Source organism: Manacus vitellinus, unplaced genomic scaffold, assembly GCF_001715985.3.
Source record: "Manacus vitellinus isolate BGI_N305 unplaced genomic scaffold, ASM171598v3 scaffold_33_pilon, whole genome shotgun sequence".
NCBI lineage: Eukaryota > Metazoa > Chordata > Aves > Passeriformes > Pipridae > Manacus > Manacus vitellinus.
In genome coordinates this window covers 4,687,125-4,708,283 of record NW_021940478.1, presented here as the reverse complement: position 1 = coordinate 4,708,283, position 21,159 = coordinate 4,687,125, and the positions used below count along the sequence as shown (strand labels likewise).

At 37.4% G+C, this 21,159-nt stretch overlaps 1 protein-coding gene across 1 annotated transcript in view; it reads left to right on the top strand.

The window, feature by feature from the left end:
* DROSHA (drosha ribonuclease III) overlaps positions 1 to 20,743 on the top strand; it is a 68,896-nt gene extending 48,153 nt beyond the window's left edge. The window contains exons 23-32 of the mRNA XM_018076879.2: positions 1,144 to 1,214; positions 2,269 to 2,313; positions 5,013 to 5,170; positions 6,727 to 6,832; positions 10,338 to 10,479; positions 11,431 to 11,513; positions 11,626 to 11,729; positions 13,448 to 13,540; positions 14,329 to 14,375; positions 17,338 to 20,743. Coding sequence (XP_017932368.1) covers positions 1,144 to 1,214; positions 2,269 to 2,313; positions 5,013 to 5,170; positions 6,727 to 6,832; positions 10,338 to 10,479; positions 11,431 to 11,513; positions 11,626 to 11,729; positions 13,448 to 13,540; positions 14,329 to 14,375; positions 17,338 to 17,468 — 980 coding nt within the window. The 3' untranslated portion in view covers positions 17,469 to 20,743. The remainder of the gene's footprint in view (positions 1 to 1,143; positions 1,215 to 2,268; positions 2,314 to 5,012; positions 5,171 to 6,726; positions 6,833 to 10,337; positions 10,480 to 11,430; positions 11,514 to 11,625; positions 11,730 to 13,447; positions 13,541 to 14,328; positions 14,376 to 17,337) is intronic.
* The last annotated feature ends 416 nt before the right edge of the window (positions 20,744 to 21,159 follow it).

Below are 21,159 nucleotides of genomic sequence, written 5' to 3'. Positions count from 1 at the left end.
TAGGGCCATAGCTAAAATCTGGGAGCTTGTTAAGGGTTTATAGAAGTGTATGTGGGGTCTGAAGCTCCTACTTGAGACTCTTTTACAAAGTCTGGTGCTTATTCCCTGTGACAAAAATAAAAATGAGAAGTATAAGCAGGCTGCCTAGGACATGTTTGAAATTCTGTGCTCTCATAATATACCTCTGCAAGATAGTCTTGTAAACCCCAAACTGTTCTCCAAAGAGTCCAAAGAAAGTAGTTGACCTAGTGAGGAATTAAAAAGAAAGAGGGAGGGAAGGACAGCAAGGCAGTCTTCCTGTGTGTGGGAACATGGACTCCTTTTCTCTGTGTTCTTGAGATAACTGTGTATTCCATTTGCTTTTATGCAGATATGCTTACAAGAACAAGCTGGAGATTTTTAGAAACCCTACTGTAAAGAATATCAAAGGACAAAATGTTGATACTGAATTTATGAAGTGCTTGTGGAGATACAGAGTGTATGGAGTACACCCAGAAATATAACATGATAGCACAAGTTTTGCAGAGCTTGTTACTGACAGGCATGTGGAGGGAGCTAGTGAGGGCTGTATGTGAAGTTTAAAATAAATAAATAAATAAATACCATACTCTCCAAAAAGTGAGAGATGCAAAGGTGCAGTTTCCAATGTATTGTTGTATCACAGTGTCTTATTGTGATATTGAGAAGGCCTTGAGGTTTGTAATATTCCTGATACATCATTTATATGCAGAATATAATGTTGCTGGAAGTACAGAATAAATGCAATTATTTGCTAGCTATTGAAACATATTTCATGGGTTTCCCTATATGAATATATTGTACAGTTAGCTGTTTACTGGAAAGTACTTTTAGAAATGTATTGCTTCTGGGCTAGTTTGTTTAAACTTTGCTCTTTGGATGTATCATTTTCTATCACTGATATAATTATTTCAGGTTTTTCTGTGCATTTTATGACAATTGATTTATGTTGGTGTTTAACGTGCTTTAAATTTCTCCAAAATAGGTATTGCTACAGAAAGCATGCTTTTAAAAATAAATGTGTTAGAGATGAAGAAGGCAAAGATCTTTGACTTTCCTGTGCTTAGTAATTTTCTAAATACTAATTGCATTATTGACCTTTGGCATATTGGTCCCCTCATGTAGGAGCTGTTTATCTAGAGGGGAGCCTAGAAGAGGCAAAGCAATTATTTGGACGTTTGCTCTTCGATGAAAAGGTATTTATATGATTTGATTTCCATTTTAAAAATAACTTAAGACGTGCTTTCTTGTCCATTGTTTTACTTGAGGATCACAAATGAACAGGAATACTACATGTGTTGTGCGTAGTTCCTGGAGATTGAATAAAATATAATGTGTTTAGGACAGCAAGCTCTACTGGTTTGCGCAAAAAAATTATGGTGTTTCCTCTGGTGTGCTGCAAGTTGAATGGCTGAATTAGGGAAGAGTGAGTGGCATGGGAAACCTACAGGCTTCAATTCAAAGGGCTGCTCTAACAACAGAAATAGGTGCTGTGGATCCAGCTGGCAGGCTTTGAGGAATGATGCACATGTAGAGCAGCTATTCCTGTTTCATCGGTTGCATCATCCCACCCGTAAAAGCTTGGGGAAAAAAAAAAGAGGGCATTTCATCCAGCATCTACCCAATTGCATAATTCAAGTCTGATCTGTTCTTGCATACTGTATCTTAGATGATTTTTAGTGCAAATATATACCATATAATGGTGAAGGAAAATACATACTGCTGAGGACAACGTGTGGCAGCAGTGAGCAGATGAACTGTACAGAATTCTCCTTCCTCTGAGTCTGAAACGACAAAGCTTATTAGAAATAGAAGTATTTTGAAGCTTATTGTAACTCAGTGTTTATTTCCTGCTCAGTGGCTGTAGTGAAGGAAACCTATAAGAAATAGAAAATAAGTGGTTTTCTTTTTCAGTCCTTGCCCTTGTTGAAATCAAACTTGATACTGAGGAGTACTTGCAAATAAAGTTAGTCCTGAGGCTTAAACAAATCTTTTTCTTCTTTTAACCATGTTTTATATGTTTCAAGGATTTTTCCACCTCTTTGTCACAAGCTAATTGGGAGAACTACAGGCAGTTTGAACAGCAAATACATGATTTTAAAAATTAGTTTGCCAGCACTATTGAATTTGCAATAAGCAGAGTCAGCATCTGAAATAGTTCAGTATTTCAAGTAATGACATTTTATTTAGTACTGTGGAATTTGTTAAATGACTCCCTTGAGCATTAAAGACATCTTTCAATGTTTGCAGGACCTGCGGGATGTATGGCTTAATTATCCACTACACCCACTTCAAGTAAGTGTATCCCTTTCTATAATAAATTTCATAGCTCTCTTTTATTTTTAGGGATGCTTTTCTGTAGGTTTCCATTGTGATGGCGTCTCAGAAATTGTGCTAAAAAGTAGCCAAAGGAATATATATATATGTTTGCCTTTGTGTTTGGTTTGAGATATGGGGGTTTTGTGGGTTTTTTTAATAAATTAGTCTCTGTCTCTCTGAGGATTAACCATTTGCTTTTCCTTGACTCACATTTGTTATATAACTGTGCCTATAAAATAAATCCAGTGAGAGATAACATTTTGACAGCTTCTTGTTCGTCTTCTCAAAGTTGGGGAAAAAGGGTGCAAACACTGTGTACATATTTTCTTAACCTGAAGTTAGGACTGAAACCTTAATAGTAGCAAGGCACATTAGTTGAGTGGAATAAGAGTTTTAATTTGATTCTGTTTTTGATGTATATGTGTGTGTTTGTGTGTGTGCAGTGATATTAGGGTTGTTTCGGTGATGCCAGTAACTTTAATACCAAATAAGCACTAAAATTGTGAAGGTGTCTGAAGGCTAACTTATTCTCCATATATTGAAGGATACAACTTCACAAGTTGTCAGTTTATGAGGCTGGAAGTTGGGACAATGGTTTCCTAGTCCTTTTTCCATGACTCAGTTTTGGGGCAGACCTAGATCAAGTCTCAGAACCTCTTTGCACTGTAGCTCCTTGTCTTCACTGGAAACAGGAGTGTGCAGGAGTGCTGCAAGAATAGCCAAAGTCTTCAGCAACAAACCAGCAACAAATGTGTTTTTTACAACCATCTCTTTCTAAGTGTAAATAGAAAAAACTCTTAATGGGAAGATAAACTTTTGAGACTCCACCAGCTATCCTGCACGGTGGCACAAATTCCCAAGAAGATTTTTCTTACTGTGAATTTCTTTCTTTTCTCTTACTTTATTTTAACCTTTTAGTCTCTGCTTTCACAAAGACTTAGAGATTGGAGAGAGTGAGTGTGTGAAGCTTGTAATTTCTTGCTACTACCTTAAGTTGTGTGATGAAAATTTTCTTCCACGTCCCAGAAAACATCCTAGGTGGTTTTGCCAGTAGGTTAAACACAGACTGCTCAGGTTGGCCTTTGGGCACAGCTAGCCTGAAAAATTGCATTTTAAAAGTACACCAAATGAGATCCCAGTTAAAAAAAAAAAAAGCTCTGGGTAAGATGCAGACAACTGAAGATCTGTAACCCTGTTATTTGGCAGTAGCCAGGTCTGTAGAAATGGTAATGAGAAAATAATTAGTGGTCACATGGATATTTATGGACTCTTTCTAAAGACATGTGAAGACAAGTCCTACCTCCAGATGAATAGGAGACAAAACAGCATGTAATAATACAGATGATACTGTCTGCTGGATTTACTGAGAAGCTGTTAGAAAGACACTCAGGAAAGGCTTTTAAAAATGTTGGGTTTTTTTTTTAAAGCAATAAAAATGCAGCCCCAGTGAATACCGTCAGTCCTTACAAGATTTAAAGGAATGGCTGAAACATAAGAAATGGAGAACAGAAAGGAAATGATTGCATTTTACAAGAGATGGTGATCACTGGCAGATTTCTGTAGAGATCTTTGCTGGAGTACAGGCTGTTCACATCAGCAGCTTAGGGAAGAGGATGAGCAGTGAGGTGGCAGTTCATTAACAATACCAAATTCTTCAGGGTAGCAGGGACAACAGCATACTGAAGAATTTCAGTCCAGTTGTGAGAACGCAAGAGTGACTAACTGTGGAGTTAAAAGAGCAGACAGAATTCTGTGTAGGTAACTAGAAAGGGCTGTACCTGAGGAAGAAAAAAGCAGTCTCAGTTCCACATGCAATAGTCTGAACTGACCGTTATCACCCAAGTGTGAGATTTTTGTGCAAGGATATGTAGTTCTATGAAAATGTGAGCCAAAAGCTCACTACTGTTTAAGAACAAAGACAATTTTGAATGTAATCAATTAATAGAATATGGACAGACAACAAACCAAAAATGATGTGAATACCGCTTTTGGCATCCTCTTCTGGATGATTCCTCCTGTAAGGCATTACTATACAAAAGAGATGCCCAGAGTGGCTGGAGGAAATGCTTAAGCCCTTTCCCAGCTCCCCAAAGGCATTTAAACCTGTCACCACATCTCAAGGACATCAGACAAGAAAGTGATAACAAAAGATACTGACCCAAAGCAATAATTTTAATTTTGTTGTGTTATTGTGCCCTTTTGAATTTCATATACAAAGTATTTATTCTTGATTTTTTATACTAAAGGAAAGTGGGAGAAATTGATTTGGGTTTTGTCTCTCTTGACAAGCTGTCAGTCTGCCAGCCCTATTCTAATAATTTTTGAATCTTTTGCTCAGTTACAAATAATATGATAATACTGTAAAATGCAGACGTGTACAATTGTACATGTTTTGTGAAACTAAGTATTCCATGCTATCCACACATAGAGACATGTAAGTGATGTGTTTAAATACCTCAACTGTTAAAAAAGCATACATCTGAGCTCACGTCTTCTTTGCGTGGTAGTTACCCAAGACCAAAAAGCAGAGGAAGCCTGGTTTTCTTGGTTCAGCTGTCCATGGAACAACTTGTCCATTGTATTCTTTGCCCTTGATTTACAGAAGGCTTGCTTTTCTCTGAAAAGTTCTGCAACAGTGTCAGTTTATCATTACTCTCACTTCATTTTTCTTGCAGCTGCAGGAGTCCAATACTGACAGGCAACTCATTGAGACCTCTCCAGTTCTTCAAAAGCTTACGGAGTTTGAAGAGGCAATTGGAGTCATCTTCACTCACGTTCGGCTTCTAGCACGTGCGTTCACTCTGAGGACAGTAGGCTTTAACCATCTGACTCTGTGAGTACATAGCAAGAGTCCTTACATAACTCTGTTGTTGTTGTCCCTTCCATTATATATCCCAGATTCCTTATTTGTAAACAAACTATGTTATATCTGTTTTCTGGAAGCGAATAGAGCAGCTATGTTCACAAGCCTCCCTGGCTCAGTATTCCATCTCTGACAATAGTCAGTAGTGGATACCTTAGGAAAGACTATAGAAGATGTTGGAGACCTATCCTGGTGTTTATCTTGAGTTTTCTGCATCACTGATATTTGCACATCACTCCTGAGGCAGTAACAAAACATACCTGGAGGTACATTTGGACAGAGGAAGGAAGTAAAATCATGCTTTTTGGTCCGAGTGCAACCCTCTTCTGTTATAAGCAAAGATACTGTTTCAAGGAAACAGTATCATAGAATCATAGGATATGTTGAGTTGAAAGGGACCCATTAGGATCATCGAGTCCAACTCCTAGCTCTGCACAGGACATCCCAAAAATCACACCATGTACCTGAGAACATCGTTCAAATGCTTTTTAAACTCAGACAGGGTTGGTGCTGTGACCACTTCCCTGGGGATCTTTTTCCAGTGCTCAAGCACCCTCTGAGTGAAAAACCTTTTCCTGATCCAAACTAAATTTCCTCTGACTCAGCTTCATGCTGTTTCCTTGAGTCCTGTCACTGGTCACTAGAGTGAAGAGGTCAGTACCTGCCCATCTGCTTCCCCTCATGAGGATATTGTGGACCAGAACGAGGTCTTCTCTCAGTCTCCTCCTCTCCAGGCTGAACAGACCAAGTAACCTCAGCCACCCCTCCTACAGCTTCCCCTCCAGACCCTTCACACAATATTGTTTTGTGCAAAAAACTGCACACAATAATCAAGGTGAGGCGGCCCCAGTGCAGAGCAGAGCAGGAGAATCACCTCCCTTGACCGGCTGGCAATGCTTTGCCTGATGCCCCCGGGACACAGAGGGCACAGCCTGATACCCTCCTGCCTGCCAGGGCACTGCTGACTCATATTCAGCTTACCATTGACCAGGCTGCTCTCCAGCCTCATTCCCTAGTCTATACACACAACCAGGCTTGCCCTGTCCCAAGTGCAGAATCTAGCACTTGCCCTTGTTAAACTTCATATCAGTGGTTGCCCACTCCAGGATTTCGTGTGAGTTGAAACTCCGATCCTTTTCTTTCTTGTGAATGGACAGACCTTTGTTGAAGTTGTTGCATTCATTAGTTCACTTTCTTACCAGAAGTTTCAGATAGAGACCTTATCCTGTTAAAAATTTGATGTCAACTGCTCTTCTCCTTGAATTAGTCCCAGATCTGTGATCTAATGATTGTGTTTGTATGTATCTATCCTCATCTGCTTTTTGCCTGAAAGTTGGTGTTACAGCAGTAATGAACTGTTTTCATCTCACCTGATTAACACTGGAAAATTGTCTTAAATGTGTTCAGAAATGAGCAAGGCTCACTTTCAGATGACTCTTTATTTTAATTTGTGTGTGCATGCTGGTTTTGGTTTTTTTCTCCCCGAGTGCTTATTGATTTTGCTGCATTGATGTCTCATTTTTCAGAGGCCACAACCAGAGGATGGAATTCCTGGGTGACTCCATAATGCAGTTGGTAGCCACCGAGTATTTATTCATACATTTCCCCGATCATCATGAAGGGCACTTAACGGTGAGATGGCCATCAATCATGCTCTCCATAAGAGCAAGAGTGGGATGGAGACTGAAATTATGGGAACAACTAGTGAATTATTCTGAGTTTGATTAATAAAAGAAGCCTCAGCAACCGCTGCTCTTAATAAGGCTTTGTTAATTTTAAGTCATGAGCACTGCAGTGAATAAGAAATGGTGATTTATGAGCCCAGTGCAATAATTTCAATAATTTCTGTTCAGTCTGTGAAACGGATCAATAATTTTAATGATGTCGGCGATGAAATTGGGACATTGTTCTTGTTTAAAGATGGGTGTCTTAAACCATTTATTTAAATAGGTGAATCACGTGCCTTTTTTTTATTCATAACTTCTGGTCTGTTTAACTTGCAGCCCGACAGGGTTATACTTCCTGATAAAAAGTTTATACGATCTATTTTAGTCTGGTTTTCCTGTTGTCTTCAATCTGGAGCTCCTGTGGTAGCTTTTGAATTTAATGTTTCTATTGCTATACTCACCTGTTGTTGATTGCTGTAGTCTTTTAACCTCTCTTATCTGGGCTCTGAAAACTCAGTTTGGGGATGTTTCAACAATTTACAGGACTTTAAACATAGCGTAATAGTATATGTAGTTTTTTTCCTGATTGATTCATTTAGTACTGCAGCTGAACAGGTGGCTTTGTTTGCAAGTAAGAAATTTTCTTGGACTTACTAACTTTTTTCTTAGCTTAAAAGTCTTAATTAGAACAAAAAAAGGAATACATGTATCAGGAGTGTGAGTCAAGTTTTCTACTTAAAATTAGGAAGTAACCTAATTTTAGAGTGGTTTCCTCAGATCAACAGAGAGATGGCAATACTAGGTCTCTAGCAGGCAATGTGTTATCAAGAATATGATTCTTGGGTCTTTGGGGCTAAAGCTGTTTACAAGAAAGAAAATATGTGCTCTGACTAAAAGTAACTTCAGTTTTTCTTCACTACTTCATAAGTTTCAGTTGCATATGTATGGATTCAGGAGACAGTGGATATAAAGCCTGGTGGGATTTTTTTGTTTTATACATGACTTTAAAGAATGTAGGCATTAGTGGTGTTATAGTAAGATAAATCTTGCAAGAACTATTTGGACAGAAGGATATGAAATGTTGCTATTAATGGGTATAAATACTCAGAACAATGATCAGAACATCTGTGTGTTGCTTAATTTAATGATTAGTGAGTTGGCAAGTAAGGACAAGTTGCACAGTTCAAGTTTGTAGGTGAAACTACAAAGTTGGAGTGAAATGGATGCTGAAGCAGACAATGCCTAGAATAAAATTTGAAATCTGAGAATGCGCATGCAGAGAAAAAGAAAATTATCTTAAAATGTTTTTAATTTTGAGGGCAAATGAAAGGAGACGTGAGAAAGGAGACTGATAATGTGGAATCTGAAGAGAAACAGAAAACACTGAGCTCTTTCTCCTGTCATCTGGGACCATACTTAAATTTGAGAGAATAATGAAACATCAGCTGATTGGTGTCTGGTGCATTGAGGGTGATTTTGGCCAAGGATTCCACTCGACTGGCAATGCAGTGGCTTCCCAGATTGGAGTGATTGCTTGTGGAGACATGTCTGTAAATTAACTATATTTAAAAAAAAAGAAAGGAGAACATAGTCTTATCTACATACTTTGAGATAGCCAAATAATGTGCCAAAAAGAAGTTAACATTTTATTGAATGTTGGAAGATACAGCTTCTCCACTACTGGCTTATGGGTTCTTCTGGTACAGTCACAGGTAGTAGTATGCTATTTGAAGATGAAAGAATTAAAAAGTTTTTTAAAAATTGCTTTGTAATTACAGTTAAGCTCCAACTGAGCATCTGTCACATGTTACAGCATCTGCAGTGATGCAGGCTGTTTGTTGCCAGAGTGGAGACTAGCTCTAAAAAAGGCACAGGTACTATGTCTTTTCCATATCATTAAGGGGAATCGAGTTTTTTGCTAGATCACACTTGTAGAGGAGGCAAATGCTAATACAGAGCAAGTTAATAACCACAGTGCTAAAAGGATAACTGGGTGTTTTTTTCCATCTCTAATTCACTATGTAGTGTATATGTTGCTCTTTGTTTTATGATACTACTAATCATGATTATGGATCCCATCAAAATAAATACTCTGTAAACGCAACAAAAGAAATCCTGTTACAAGAAACAGATTTTTGTCATGGGACACTGCACTTCTGTCTCGTGGGTTACATATGGTGCTTGGGAATTTTGGAAAAAAACAAGTAGAAAACAAGTTTAAGCAGAGGTTAGGAAGGCAGGTGATAATCCTATCTATGGTCTACATAGTTTATGAAGGTCAAGTTGTGGGTATCTGCTTCATACATCATTGCCAAACAAATTATGAACATACTGTTCTTTATTTATCTGTTGTGAGAGATGAAGTATCAAGTACAGCAAATAAATCTTGATTTTTCATAAGCTCAGTCGACAGGCTGGAGCCAGGTAGAATATAAGTTGAATCTAATAAGATGAGCAAATGTGATATGGAAGACAAAGAGAGAAAAAATGTGTATGCAGAGTCTCAACTCTAGATTACACATAAACAGTGGAAAAGAAAGACGTTCTTTACTTCTCACCCCCCCTCCTATAATACCTCTAACTTCTTAAATTAATGCTGTTTCATTTAAAGCAAAGAAGCAAACAAACGGAAAAAAGCTCACCTTGCCAGGGGTTCAGAAAATTGTATAAACCCCTAAAATTCCAAAATACTCTTTTAAACTGTATGGGATTATATCTTTGGCAGAGCTTTATGTTTAAGCAATCTGCCTAGAGCCAAGGTTAAGCATTTTGGGGCACCCTGCTAGAGAACTAGGCATCCCTGACATTTTCATACATTGAAAATGTTACAGGCGATCCTTGTGAGGGATGCATTGGCTCAGCTGTGCTGCCTTTTAGTAGAGCAAATAGTACATGCAGGCTGTCCAAGTATGTACTTTTTCTCAGGCCAAAGGAATGGAGAGGCTTCCTCATCTGCTTATTCTGAAACACTGCACTATCTTGCAGTGTATGTGTTTTAATTGCTGCCTTTTATTTCTTATTTGGTGGACACCAGGGCTGCTCCATAGACTCCAGAATATTGTTTACTTACATTTTATGTGAAAAAATGTATATAACTGTGTATTACTTAAACTAGAAAACTGCACGTTAGCTGAAAAACTACAGGACTCCTGAAGAGATGGTATATAATTGTAAAGAAACTCACAAGCAGGCATTTTAAATGCAAGACATACATCCAAAAGTAATGTGTTCATAGAATAAATAAAGATTGGTTAAAAGAATTGAAAAAGAAGGAAAAATCAGCAGTAGAAAGAATGACAGTGTGTGCGTTTGTGTAAATCACTTGAGGTGTCCTGAAACAAAATGTCAATAAACTGAGAAAAGTGACTGACTGTAAGGATAAAAGTAACTTTTTCTCCCCAGCTCTCCCTACCTTTCATAGTTTGCTATTTGTAATTGTTACCATTGAATGAAACTTCTTTCTGTTTCAGCTGTTGAGAAGTTCTTTGGTGAACAACAGGACACAGGCCAAGGTGGCAGAAGAGCTGGGTATGCAAGAATTTGCCATCACTAATGACAAGACAAAAAGACCTGTAACTCTTCGAACTAAGACTTTGGCTGATCTCTTGGAATGTGAGTTAATTTGGTTATAACAACTTAGTGACTTCCTTTTCCTTGGGGCTTAAGAAAGCCATGAGAAATCACCCAAACCACTTCTAAAAATGTATGTTCGCGTTCTCATGTGAATTATGCCTATACCTCTGAAAGCCAGATTTTTGAACACTAGCATAGTTTTTTCAAGTCTGTATGAAAGCAGAAAGAGGCATAATTGCAGATAGAAAGTTGAAGACTTAGAAACTGAGGAGTCACGGTGACCAGGTCAAAAGCATGTCTTGAAAATTAATGTTTGTAGTCTGAGTTGAGCTATTTAGCAGTTTCAGTGTTTAATTAATATGTTCTTGTCACTGTTGGAAGATAAAGTAGTTCGTTCAGCAGGTGAATATTGCTGTGGTTCATTTGTCTGCATTTTGGGAAGTTTTAAAACAATCATTCCACAAGAGGGAAGGCTATGTGGAAATTAAATTCTTTTTAGTCCATTTTTGAAGTTTGTGCTACCTTCTTTCCAAAGAAAGTGGAAACAGTGATAAATATTCTGCTAAGAAAGTTAATCCCTATCTTGTATATTTTGATATATTTTGTGATGCATTCAGACCACTTGGCTTTTGCCAAATCCTCTAAGCAAATGAAAATAGCATACAAACAGGAGTGATTTATATCTAGATTTTTTAATGGTACCCAATAGAGATTTATTTGTAAGTGTCCATGGTCTGCTGGTTAAAATGTGAGATTAGGAGCTGAGCGTTGTTTCTAGCACTTGAAATGACTGGGTGGATTTGGGTAAATCACTTAATCTCTTGGTCAACTTGATTTTTTCCTGAGTATGCAGGATAATACCCTCATTGGATCACTGCTGTGAAACATAATCAAATATGGCTTTAAAGTACTCAGAGATACTTGTTTCTGAAAGTGCAAGCCACTAATGTTCTCCTTAGATGAGTGACAGTACCTTTTTTCCCCCACCAGCCTTTATTGCTGCCCTGTACATTGATAAAGATTTGGAATACGTTCACACTTTCATGAATGTATGCTTTTTTCCACGGCTAAAGGTAAGATCAGTCAGATTCCTACTTTTCTGCCACTATATTTTAACACATTATTGCATCTGAGACTCTTACCACGGTCTCTCAATCATAAAACATCTCTGTGAACTTCTTACAGGAGTTTATTTTAAATCAAGATTGGAATGATCCTAAATCTCAGCTTCAACAGTGCTGCTTGACTCTCAGGACAGAAGGAAAAGAGCCAGATATTCCTCTTTACAAGTAAGAGCAGGCATCTTATGGATACCAGCTAATTATAAGTCTTTCTTGTATATGGAGGAAGATGTGATCAGTCACCCTACATTTTTCCCATAGTTTGGTTTTGTTGTAGTTATCCAAGCCCTCTAGTCTCTGTCTGAAGATGGAAATTGTTGAACCAGTGTTTTCTAGGCTTTAGGTGTTTTAAGCCATTACGAGGAAGAATTAGTAAGCATTTTACCTTCTACAGTTTCTAATCCACAGTCAGGCACTGAAGGGCAACACAGGTTTTGGACGTTTTTGGTGTGCAATTCATCCCACATATGTTCTCCTGTTCAGTGATAGAGCTCAGAGCAGTGAACCTTTTAACTTGAGCATCTCAGTTAGATGCCTGAAGCTGGATGGGATGGATCTCCATTCTCTCAGTTGTAAAACAGTGTAATAGCTGCTTCAAAGAGACAATAATAAACCTAAAACTGTATATGGCATCCATATCCATTCAATTAATGTAGAATGTTAGCCCCCAAAAGAAGAGATAAAGGCTATCCATGAAGTTCAAGGTTTGTGTTGTTGTGATTATTATATTAAAAAGATAGGAAGAATGATAGTCTAAGTGTATTTGTCACATTTACTGAAGTAAGGTTTTCAGTGAAATGTAGCAGTTCAGTTATAGTGACAAACAGTGCACTTCAGAAGTGCTGTTGCTTTAATACTGCAACCACTGCCCTGCAGATCTGACTCCTCAGTGTCTCTCTATGAGGGTTCTTTGAGTGAGGGACATGAATACAATAAAAACAACACCCAGTTTTTGTAAAAACCACTTAGTATCAAGTACCAAATCTTTGTTTTGTTTTGCTGTGATGATAAATTGATTTTTATAGTACAGCTTAGACCTAGTAATACACTGTTATCTTCCTGTTATCTTGTTAAATTCCTTTTCTTCTTATCTGTTTCACTGTAGTCAGTACTACTGGTTTTAAATTCAGGGTGGGTTTTATTTGCTCTTGTCACAGTGCACAGAAAATAGAGTACTTTATTTAGATACTTTAAAAATTGTTGTGAAATTCGTGCTCCATCTAAAGAGAAACAAGGTAGTAGCAAGAACTTGATCTGAAAGTGGGGAGAGATTTTGGACAGCAGGAAGAAACTGCAAAAGAAGCAATTCATTGCACGTCTAGAGGATTATCTTTTCCTCTTTAGATGGTTGTTGATACATGTTCTAGACTTTAGCTCAAATGGAAAGTTTGTTTTGTGACTAACTTTTCAAAACTGACTGAAAATTTCTTTAAACTGTGATAATTCAGTGTGTAGGGAGCTACCATGTCTAACATAAAGGCCTTGTAAAACCTTGCTAACTGCCAAACTCTTAGTAACTAAAATTTTAGTGCACACGTAATCATATTGGTGTGTTTATTTGCAGTTGCACAGCTACACATAATTTATTGTTTTATTACAAGTCTTTTCACTGTTTTTAAACATATCATGTTATAAGTTTGCATTTTTGCTTATAGGTTAAATTAAGTTTTAATTTTCATGTGGTGCTCCTTATTCCAGGGAGGAATAAATGTGATTGATATAAACACCATTCTGGTAGTCTATACAGGCATCCTTCAACCCTTGCTCTACGTTTTGCACGATTGAACTATATATATTGACCAGACTGAAAGTTTGGTGATGTATGTGCCACAAACAGATTATGGTTTTTGATACTTCCTGCTTTAATAAAATATTTCTTCTTTCAGGACTTTGCAGACAGTGGGACCTTCTCATGCCAGGACATACACAGTAGCTGTGTACTTCAAAGGGGAAAGAATAGGATGTGGTAAAGGTCCAAGGTATAGTGAAAAATTAATCACATGGTATTAGAGCGTGGTGGTATACAAAATGACTAGCCATGGAGATGACAAGTGTGTGGTTTGCCTTAGAAAAGGAAAGCTGTAGAGCCTTCTTCAAACTATTCTGCTTCAGGAATACCTGAAGGGTTCAATGTCTGTATAATTTTGAGTCTTAAGCTGCTTTTTTTTTTTTTTTGTGAACTTGCCTTCAAGGTGGCTAGCAATGCTAACCGATTTATGGCTCTCAGACTAGAAATTGCAGAGCAGCTTCCAGGAAACAGTGGCTACCTTTGGATTTGCTACTGGATTACTGTGCAGCTTATGCTGGCAATTTAAGTGCAACACTATCATGGATTTTTTTTTTCTTATGTTATTACTTCTAGGCATTTTGGAATGGTTCTAAGTGTGCAAAGACCATGAACCTCAAAGACCTCACGTTATTTTCTGCTACCAAATCTAGTGGTAGTTGTTATAAAAATATCACTGGCTTTTTAGCATTCACACATCTGTGATTTTGTTCCTTTTTTTTCTCTCAATTATAAAAGTAAATGCTTTAGTGAAGAATGGACTAGAATATTTTGTTAGTGTTATTGATCTAAGTTTAAAAAATATTCTAACTGCATTGTAGTACTATTTCTCACATATTTATGGAAAGGCTGATATATCATACACTGTGGAAATAACTGGTTATCCACAGTTTCATTACACAAGTAGCTAGTGTTCCACCTTGTCAGAAACTTAATTCTATACAACTTAGATCTTAACATGTTTTTGTTTGGTTTTCACAGTATTCAGCAAGCAGAAATGGGAGCTGCAATGGATGCACTTGAAAAATGTAAGATATTTGGGTAGCAAAGAAAATAATTTATAATTTACTTTGTCATTCTTTAGTGAGGCAAGGTGCAGGTTTTGTGGGGGATAAGTTTTGAACAGAACACATGCTAAATGCTGACAGCTTCTAAGCACCAGGTTTCCCTTTTAGTACTTTCAAGACAGATTTGTAACAGTTGAAGTTAATACGATACCAACAGGTACTTGTTAAAGAGAATTGCTCAGCTACAGAAGATAAAAGAGAGCTGATCAGCTCTAGAGGATGCAACTTTGAGGGAACCCTGTGCAGTGAAGATTCATAGAGATTTTCTGTGCTTAAGTATGCAGTGGAAAAAGACTGCATAGTCCCAGACACTGTGGTTGTCTCACCCTTTAATTTAGGGGACGAGGAAAATAATACTTTAGAAAATAAAATTTGATCTCAGATTATCAGTTGACTAGGTTAAAATCTAACAGGCAGATTCTCAACCAATTTAAATTGATATTTATCCATGAAGAAGGGGTAATATCAGCCAAAGATCCAGGGATCTGTGTATACATCTCTCTAAATTCTGTGCTAGATAGCCAGCATGGGAGCAGTCCTTCATTGAAATGGAGTCTCAGATATGAATGTATGCAAGCTTCTTATATGAATTAACTTTGGTCAGTTGGGTTAAAGTGCCAGGTGTGGATGTGCTGTAAGCAAATAGATTACAAGCATTTTGTGCAGCAGAAGCTCTCTATTGAGAAGAACATGGAGGGGCCATTTTTTGCATTTGATTCAAAGGAAAGACATGCAGTTCCTCAGATGCCAGAGGCTTTTAATCTGTTATTTCTGGATCTGGAAATTCAAGGGCTTAAGAATTTCAGAAAACAATGAATCTGTGTAATTTAGAAATGTTTTTATATACATCTGCTAGGCATATACTTCTCACCATCAGTAAATTTGACAAATAGAAAAATATAACTTCCCTTCTCTGCTGAATATTTGCAAAATGTTACTGGAGTTTTCTTTGAGTGCATTTTCTTTTGACAGTATCACCACTCAGAGACCTGTGAGCTTCATGGCCTATCAGTCCAAGGACTTCACAGCTCTCTTCTGACATATGTGTTTGTTTAAATGCCATAAATCTCTAGAGGTCTGTGCTCCAGCTACCCCTCAAAACAGAACCAGCTTTCAAGTTAGTTTTTCAGTGCCTTGCCAGTCAAGTTTTGACTGTCTTTAGGGGTGGAGGTTATACAACCTTTAAGGGCACCTGTTCTGTTTTGTATATGTTTGTGGAATGGAGTTTTTTTTTGTTTGATTTGGTTTGTTTGTCATGTTTTTTAATGCATAAGTAGTTAACTTCAAGCAGTTTTCATATACCTTTTTTTATATATGATAGCTATGATGAATTTATTACATGAATTTCCTTCTTACCATCCTAAACAGATTAGAACAAACAGGTTGCTACCGAGCTGAGTTCTTCAAGAATCATGTTACAGGCACAGTGATGGAAATCTGATTTTCATTTTGTGGTGCACATGAGCAACAAAATATCCCAGAACTCCATTAAACAAAGCACTAGTATTTTTAAAGCAACAGCAATTGAAAAACAATTTTATTTAGATTGCTTTCTGGTTTAAATAAATATACCCTCCTAAGCCCAAGTTGTAAATAACTGATAAATAAACCTTTTATTCCTGTAGTATATATAATAAAAGGCACAAATTTCACTGACCAATAAAACAAAGCAGTAGAAAGTTATTCTGCTCTACAGCAAACTTCTGCAGTTTATATGGCTTCTGCACCATATTCTCCACCTGAACAAATCTGTGCTGCCTGGGACCCAAAAAAAGGAGTAAAAAACTTGGTGCCAAGGTACTCTTCCCTGAGGAGCCTCAACTGAATTCTTTCTCAGTAGCCAGCTAGAGAGAGAGAGCAGTCCTTTGCCAGTGCATCTACCAAATTTGTTTATGGCTTTAAAGGTCAGTGTAGTAACCTTTTACATTCATCTCAGACACAGATAGGTAGCCAGTGCTGATCCCAGAACTCTGTGTAATCCCAGCAGGATTTACCAGCTACTGCAGCCTGTCACGTCCTGTGTCACCTCTTTGCTTTCTGACTTGCTGGAGGGTGCAGGTCTCTGCAGCACAGACACATATGAATGTCAGCACCCTGGTCATGCAGAAAATATCATATTCTGTGAGCAGTGCACTAAATTTAGAGCAATTCTGTTCAATTACATAAGCTGTTTTTACAGTCCCGGTTCTAACATGTACATACATAGCAGCCAATAGACAAATGCCTGAAAGCAGAAGCATACACCTCTCCAACTATTCCTCTATCACCTCAGCCTTGTCCAGTCTGTTCTAGCCAGTCTTCACTCATCCCTGCTCTTCAGTTACGCTAAGGCTGTCTTCTGGCACACAGCCAAATATTAACTTTTTCAGGAACAGATTTTACTGCATTCCATCTTGCTACACTATTACTTTCCCATTAGGATCGCTGCCACAATATGGGGCATCAAGTCGATTCTGTGTGGTCTAAAATAATAATAAAAATAATGGAAACATCTGTACAATGCTTGGAACTGGTGGCTCATACTTTTTGGAGAGAGAACAAGACAAAAAACCCTGTCAGCATTGACAGTAGTTTCACATTTGTTTTTCAGTATTGACCACCTGTTGCTAAGGGAACAGAATGTAAAATCCAGGTAATACCTGGCTATGTTGCTATACCAGAATTTTATATTTTATTTTTGTGAGTGTATTAGATTTGGCAGTGCTTTGTAGCAGGGGAAACAGATGTAAAGAAATCATAAAGAAACCAAAGTCCTATGACACAGTCTTGGTTTACTATGTATTATTAGAAATAAATGAGTGAAAATGGTAATAACATTATTCTCCCTTGCCTCTAATCTCATCAAAGTTAAAAAAGAAAAAGAGCTGAGACTTTCTGTGTTACCAGTTTGTTTATTAATGTAAAATATTTCTCCTTGTATCAGATAACTTTCCCCAGATGGCCCATCAGAAACGGTTCATTGAACGGAAGTACAGACAAGAGTTGAAAGAATTGAGGTGGGAAAGAGAGCATCAAGAGAGAGAACCAGAGGAGACTGAAGAAGCAAGGAAATAAAAGGAGGGCACAGCAGCAGTGGCATATTTACTTACTTAATAACTCTGACTGTGGCCTATGGAGACCTAACCTACTTTCTTGCAGATGGTGAATGAAGAGTGCCTGTTGATATCAAAAAGAAAATTGTAATCTCTTCTTTAAAAAGTGTGTGCACATATAGTGTTTCTTTCGTTTGGTTTTAAGTTTGACTTTTTGATAAGATTTAGTTTTAAATCTTTTTAATTTTTATGAAAAGTTGTTGGATTATTTTTATTATTTTTACTGTGTTGTATGAAGTAATAAAGTATTAATTTCAAAATCTTATAGGAGGAAAAACTGTTTAGCAGTTGTCTCCTATGTCTAAATGCTGTTTTGTCAGTGACCAACAAAGTTATTGCATGAATTCTGCTGTGGAGGAGGAAAGTCATGAGAAACTAATTCAGCTGAGCACTTAAGCATGTATGTAACTTAAGTTTTGCAGCTAAATTTACTGCTTGATTCTGCTAAATCAGACCTGTAAACTACAGGTCCTTTTACAGAAAATGGTACAGTACTTTAAGCAAAAGAGATAAGTTTTGCTTTAAACAGTGGATTCCGCATCTGGAATCCACTGGAATGTGACACAGGTGTGTGTGGAAACATGAGGGTTTTTGTTTTTAAATCAGTGTCATAAAACTTGAAGAAAAAGATAATTATGAAGCAAGAGAATGGCTATTGTTTTTGCAGAGAATGTACTGAGTTTACAGTTACAAGTTTCATTTCTTTCTTGGCTTCTTGCTCTATGAGGCTGCTGTCTAATGGATTAATTTGTCGAGAAGATACCAGTATGACCATAACTGTGAAATAGTGTATTAGAAACTCTTTACAGGTGCTGTTCCAGATAGGTTCATTGAAAATGGTTTTTATTAAAAGGAGGACAGAATTTGTCCCCGAAGTGTAGTTCAAAGGTGGTGTACAGTTTGAAGTCACACAGTTTCCTTGAATTTTTGGTGTCTGTGGCTTGTATTAGATAGATGTTTCTTCTATAAAAGCTAAGTGGCACCAGAAATGAAAATCTGTTGGTAGTTTTTCCCACTGGTTACCAGCTTCACTGTAGCTGTTGGTGCATTGTTTTTGCTTTAAATTTGCCTGCTTCAAGCCATTCATTCCCATTATCCTCAGTTCTCAGTTAAAACGGTCCCTTCATACATATTGGGTATTCATTTTTTATCTTTCTTTTCTGATAACTGAAACAGATACAATCCTTATTTTCCTTAACTGTGCATTTTCTTCCTGCTTCAGATCCTTTTTGGCGAGTCATTTATGCATCTTTTTTGGTGTAATATAGAATTACGTGTTAAGATACTGGGCAGGTTTGTGAGCATGGATGCATGAGTCTGGCCCAAAGAATTCAAAGGGATTCATGAAAGAAAACTTTTGCCCAACGTCCACGCTATGCCAAGCAACTAATTTGGCAATTGTCTGAAGCGTGTTTCTGTAGGTGTGTGATGGGCATCCACAAAAGCACTTTGTTGTGGGTGCCAAAGTAGACACAAATGAAGCTGAAAAATTCAGACTACCCAAATGTCTACCCAAAGTTTCACTTCTGAGCTAATCAGTTTGTATTTTAATACGCACATTTTTGTACACATGCAATGAGAGATGCACTTAAATGTGGAGGGGAGTTTAAAACCTGAACCCACAGCACTACCTCACTTCTCCCAATCTCTGTGATTGCCTTTTCTTAATGGATTGGTGCTTTAAATCCATTTCAGAGGATGAGAGAAAAGAAAAAAACAAACACATTCTGTAATTTAGAGAGTGATAATAAACCATTAAAACATAAAGGAGGAGATAAAAACAAGGAGATGAAGGCAAAGAACTGCTCTCTGCTGAATGCTGCTGCCATTTGACTTTTGAGAAGTGATTGTAACTTCTTACTGCTTCAGTCTGTAAATAAAAAGCTGAAATGCTTCTCACTAGTAGCAAGCTTGAAAAGCAGCAGCAACTCCCCTGTCCTTAAGTCTTTTGTATTCCAAGTGCTTTTGTAAAATCACTCATCTGCTTCTAGAGGTCGAAATGGTGTGGTGGTGAGGGTTAAATGTAACTGTGTATACCATTATTATATTTTTCCTTCTGTGACCAGTTTTATGTATTTAACAATTAGAAAGTGCAGTGACTTCATTTTCAGGTGTATGGTTTCTTAGCAAATGCCTCTCAGCATATCTGATATCACCAAAGTACCCCAGTGGAATTCTCAGCTCATAGTTTAACATTACTTTAATTTGTCCTATACAACATTTCACTTTTCGGCTGTAAGAAGACTGTAAACTTATTCATAAACTTTTTCATAAAAATAGATTGAATTTATCAGATAGGGTCTTTGGGGGGAGGAACCCAGAACTGTTCTTTTTTCTTCTTTGACCCAGAAATTGCCTGAAAAAAATGAACTTCTAAAACAATTTCTGCATTCCAGTGACTGCAGTTAATGAATTTTAGGACTTCTTCAAAATGTGGATGATAACCGTGTTTTCACAAGCAGGCTATCTTCCCTTTTTTCATTGTATAAGCGTGGGCTAGGAAAATTGTCTGAAGCAATTTTGTTTTCCTTGTCTTGAGGACAGAAAACACAAGGTAAAAAAATTCATGTTCCTTTTGTTTGTGTTAAAACTACAGTGTCTTTCTGTGTATGCACTGTATAGAAACAGTGGCTGTGAATGTTTCTGTGAATTTCAGGAGATGCATAGATTGTGTAAAGTGAGCACAGTCCTTTATAACAGACACCAAGGAAAGGAAGCCTCTTTAAGTTGCCTTTGACAAAAATTATTATTTTTCTCATGTTAATCAGTGGGACAGCTGTAGCTTTTAACTAGGCAACTTGGGCTGCTTTTTGTAAATGTGAAGGGGTTTCTGGTTTACTGATAAAGTCAGGTCCTTTTTTGTTTGCTCCAGAGCCTGATCTGTTCTGCTCTAGAGGTTCTCATGCCAGAGCCATTGACTCGGTTTGGATACAAGTAGATGAATGGAGAACAAGACTGAGAGCTGCATTAATCCAACAGATCCTGTGAAAGCACTTTTTTTTTTCTATTTTATTTTTAATGTAAATATGTACAGAGCATTTAATAGAATTGTAGCTGATTTGATTAGGGATTTTAATTGAATTTACATAAAGTTCATGATTGTTATTTGTAGACCCTAAGTTTACTTTGTAAGATTTCAGTTTTTGGAGGATTATTTAACAGCAATACTATGAGAACCTTGGTCTCTAAGATTGTTGTAAACATCGTTGCTAATAAAGTTTCCCAGAAAAGACTTCAGGCATAGTTGTTACTTGCTAAAACAATTTGGAAAGATCAAAAGGCAAATCCTGATCATCTGTCTCCCTACTTCAAAGACTCTGATTATACAGGCTGCATATTTAAATGAAGTAAGTGGTTCACTTGTGAAAAGTTTGTTTGGTGGAAGTTTGTAAAGCCCTGTAAGAGCTTAGGGAATTGTTCATCTATATCATTTACCATTGTGTTGTCTTTGATGAGGATAGCATTGCAACAGAAATTTCTGTGACCCATAAATCCTACCCTGCTTGTCCCCCTTCCTATCCAACCCTACACTTCACAGATTCATGTTCTTTCTCAAGCCCTAAGATTAAATAGGTTAGATACTCCAGCTATGCATATTTCCCTATCCATCAGGGAGCAGGTTTACCTTAGAGGCCCTTTTCTTCACCTGCCTG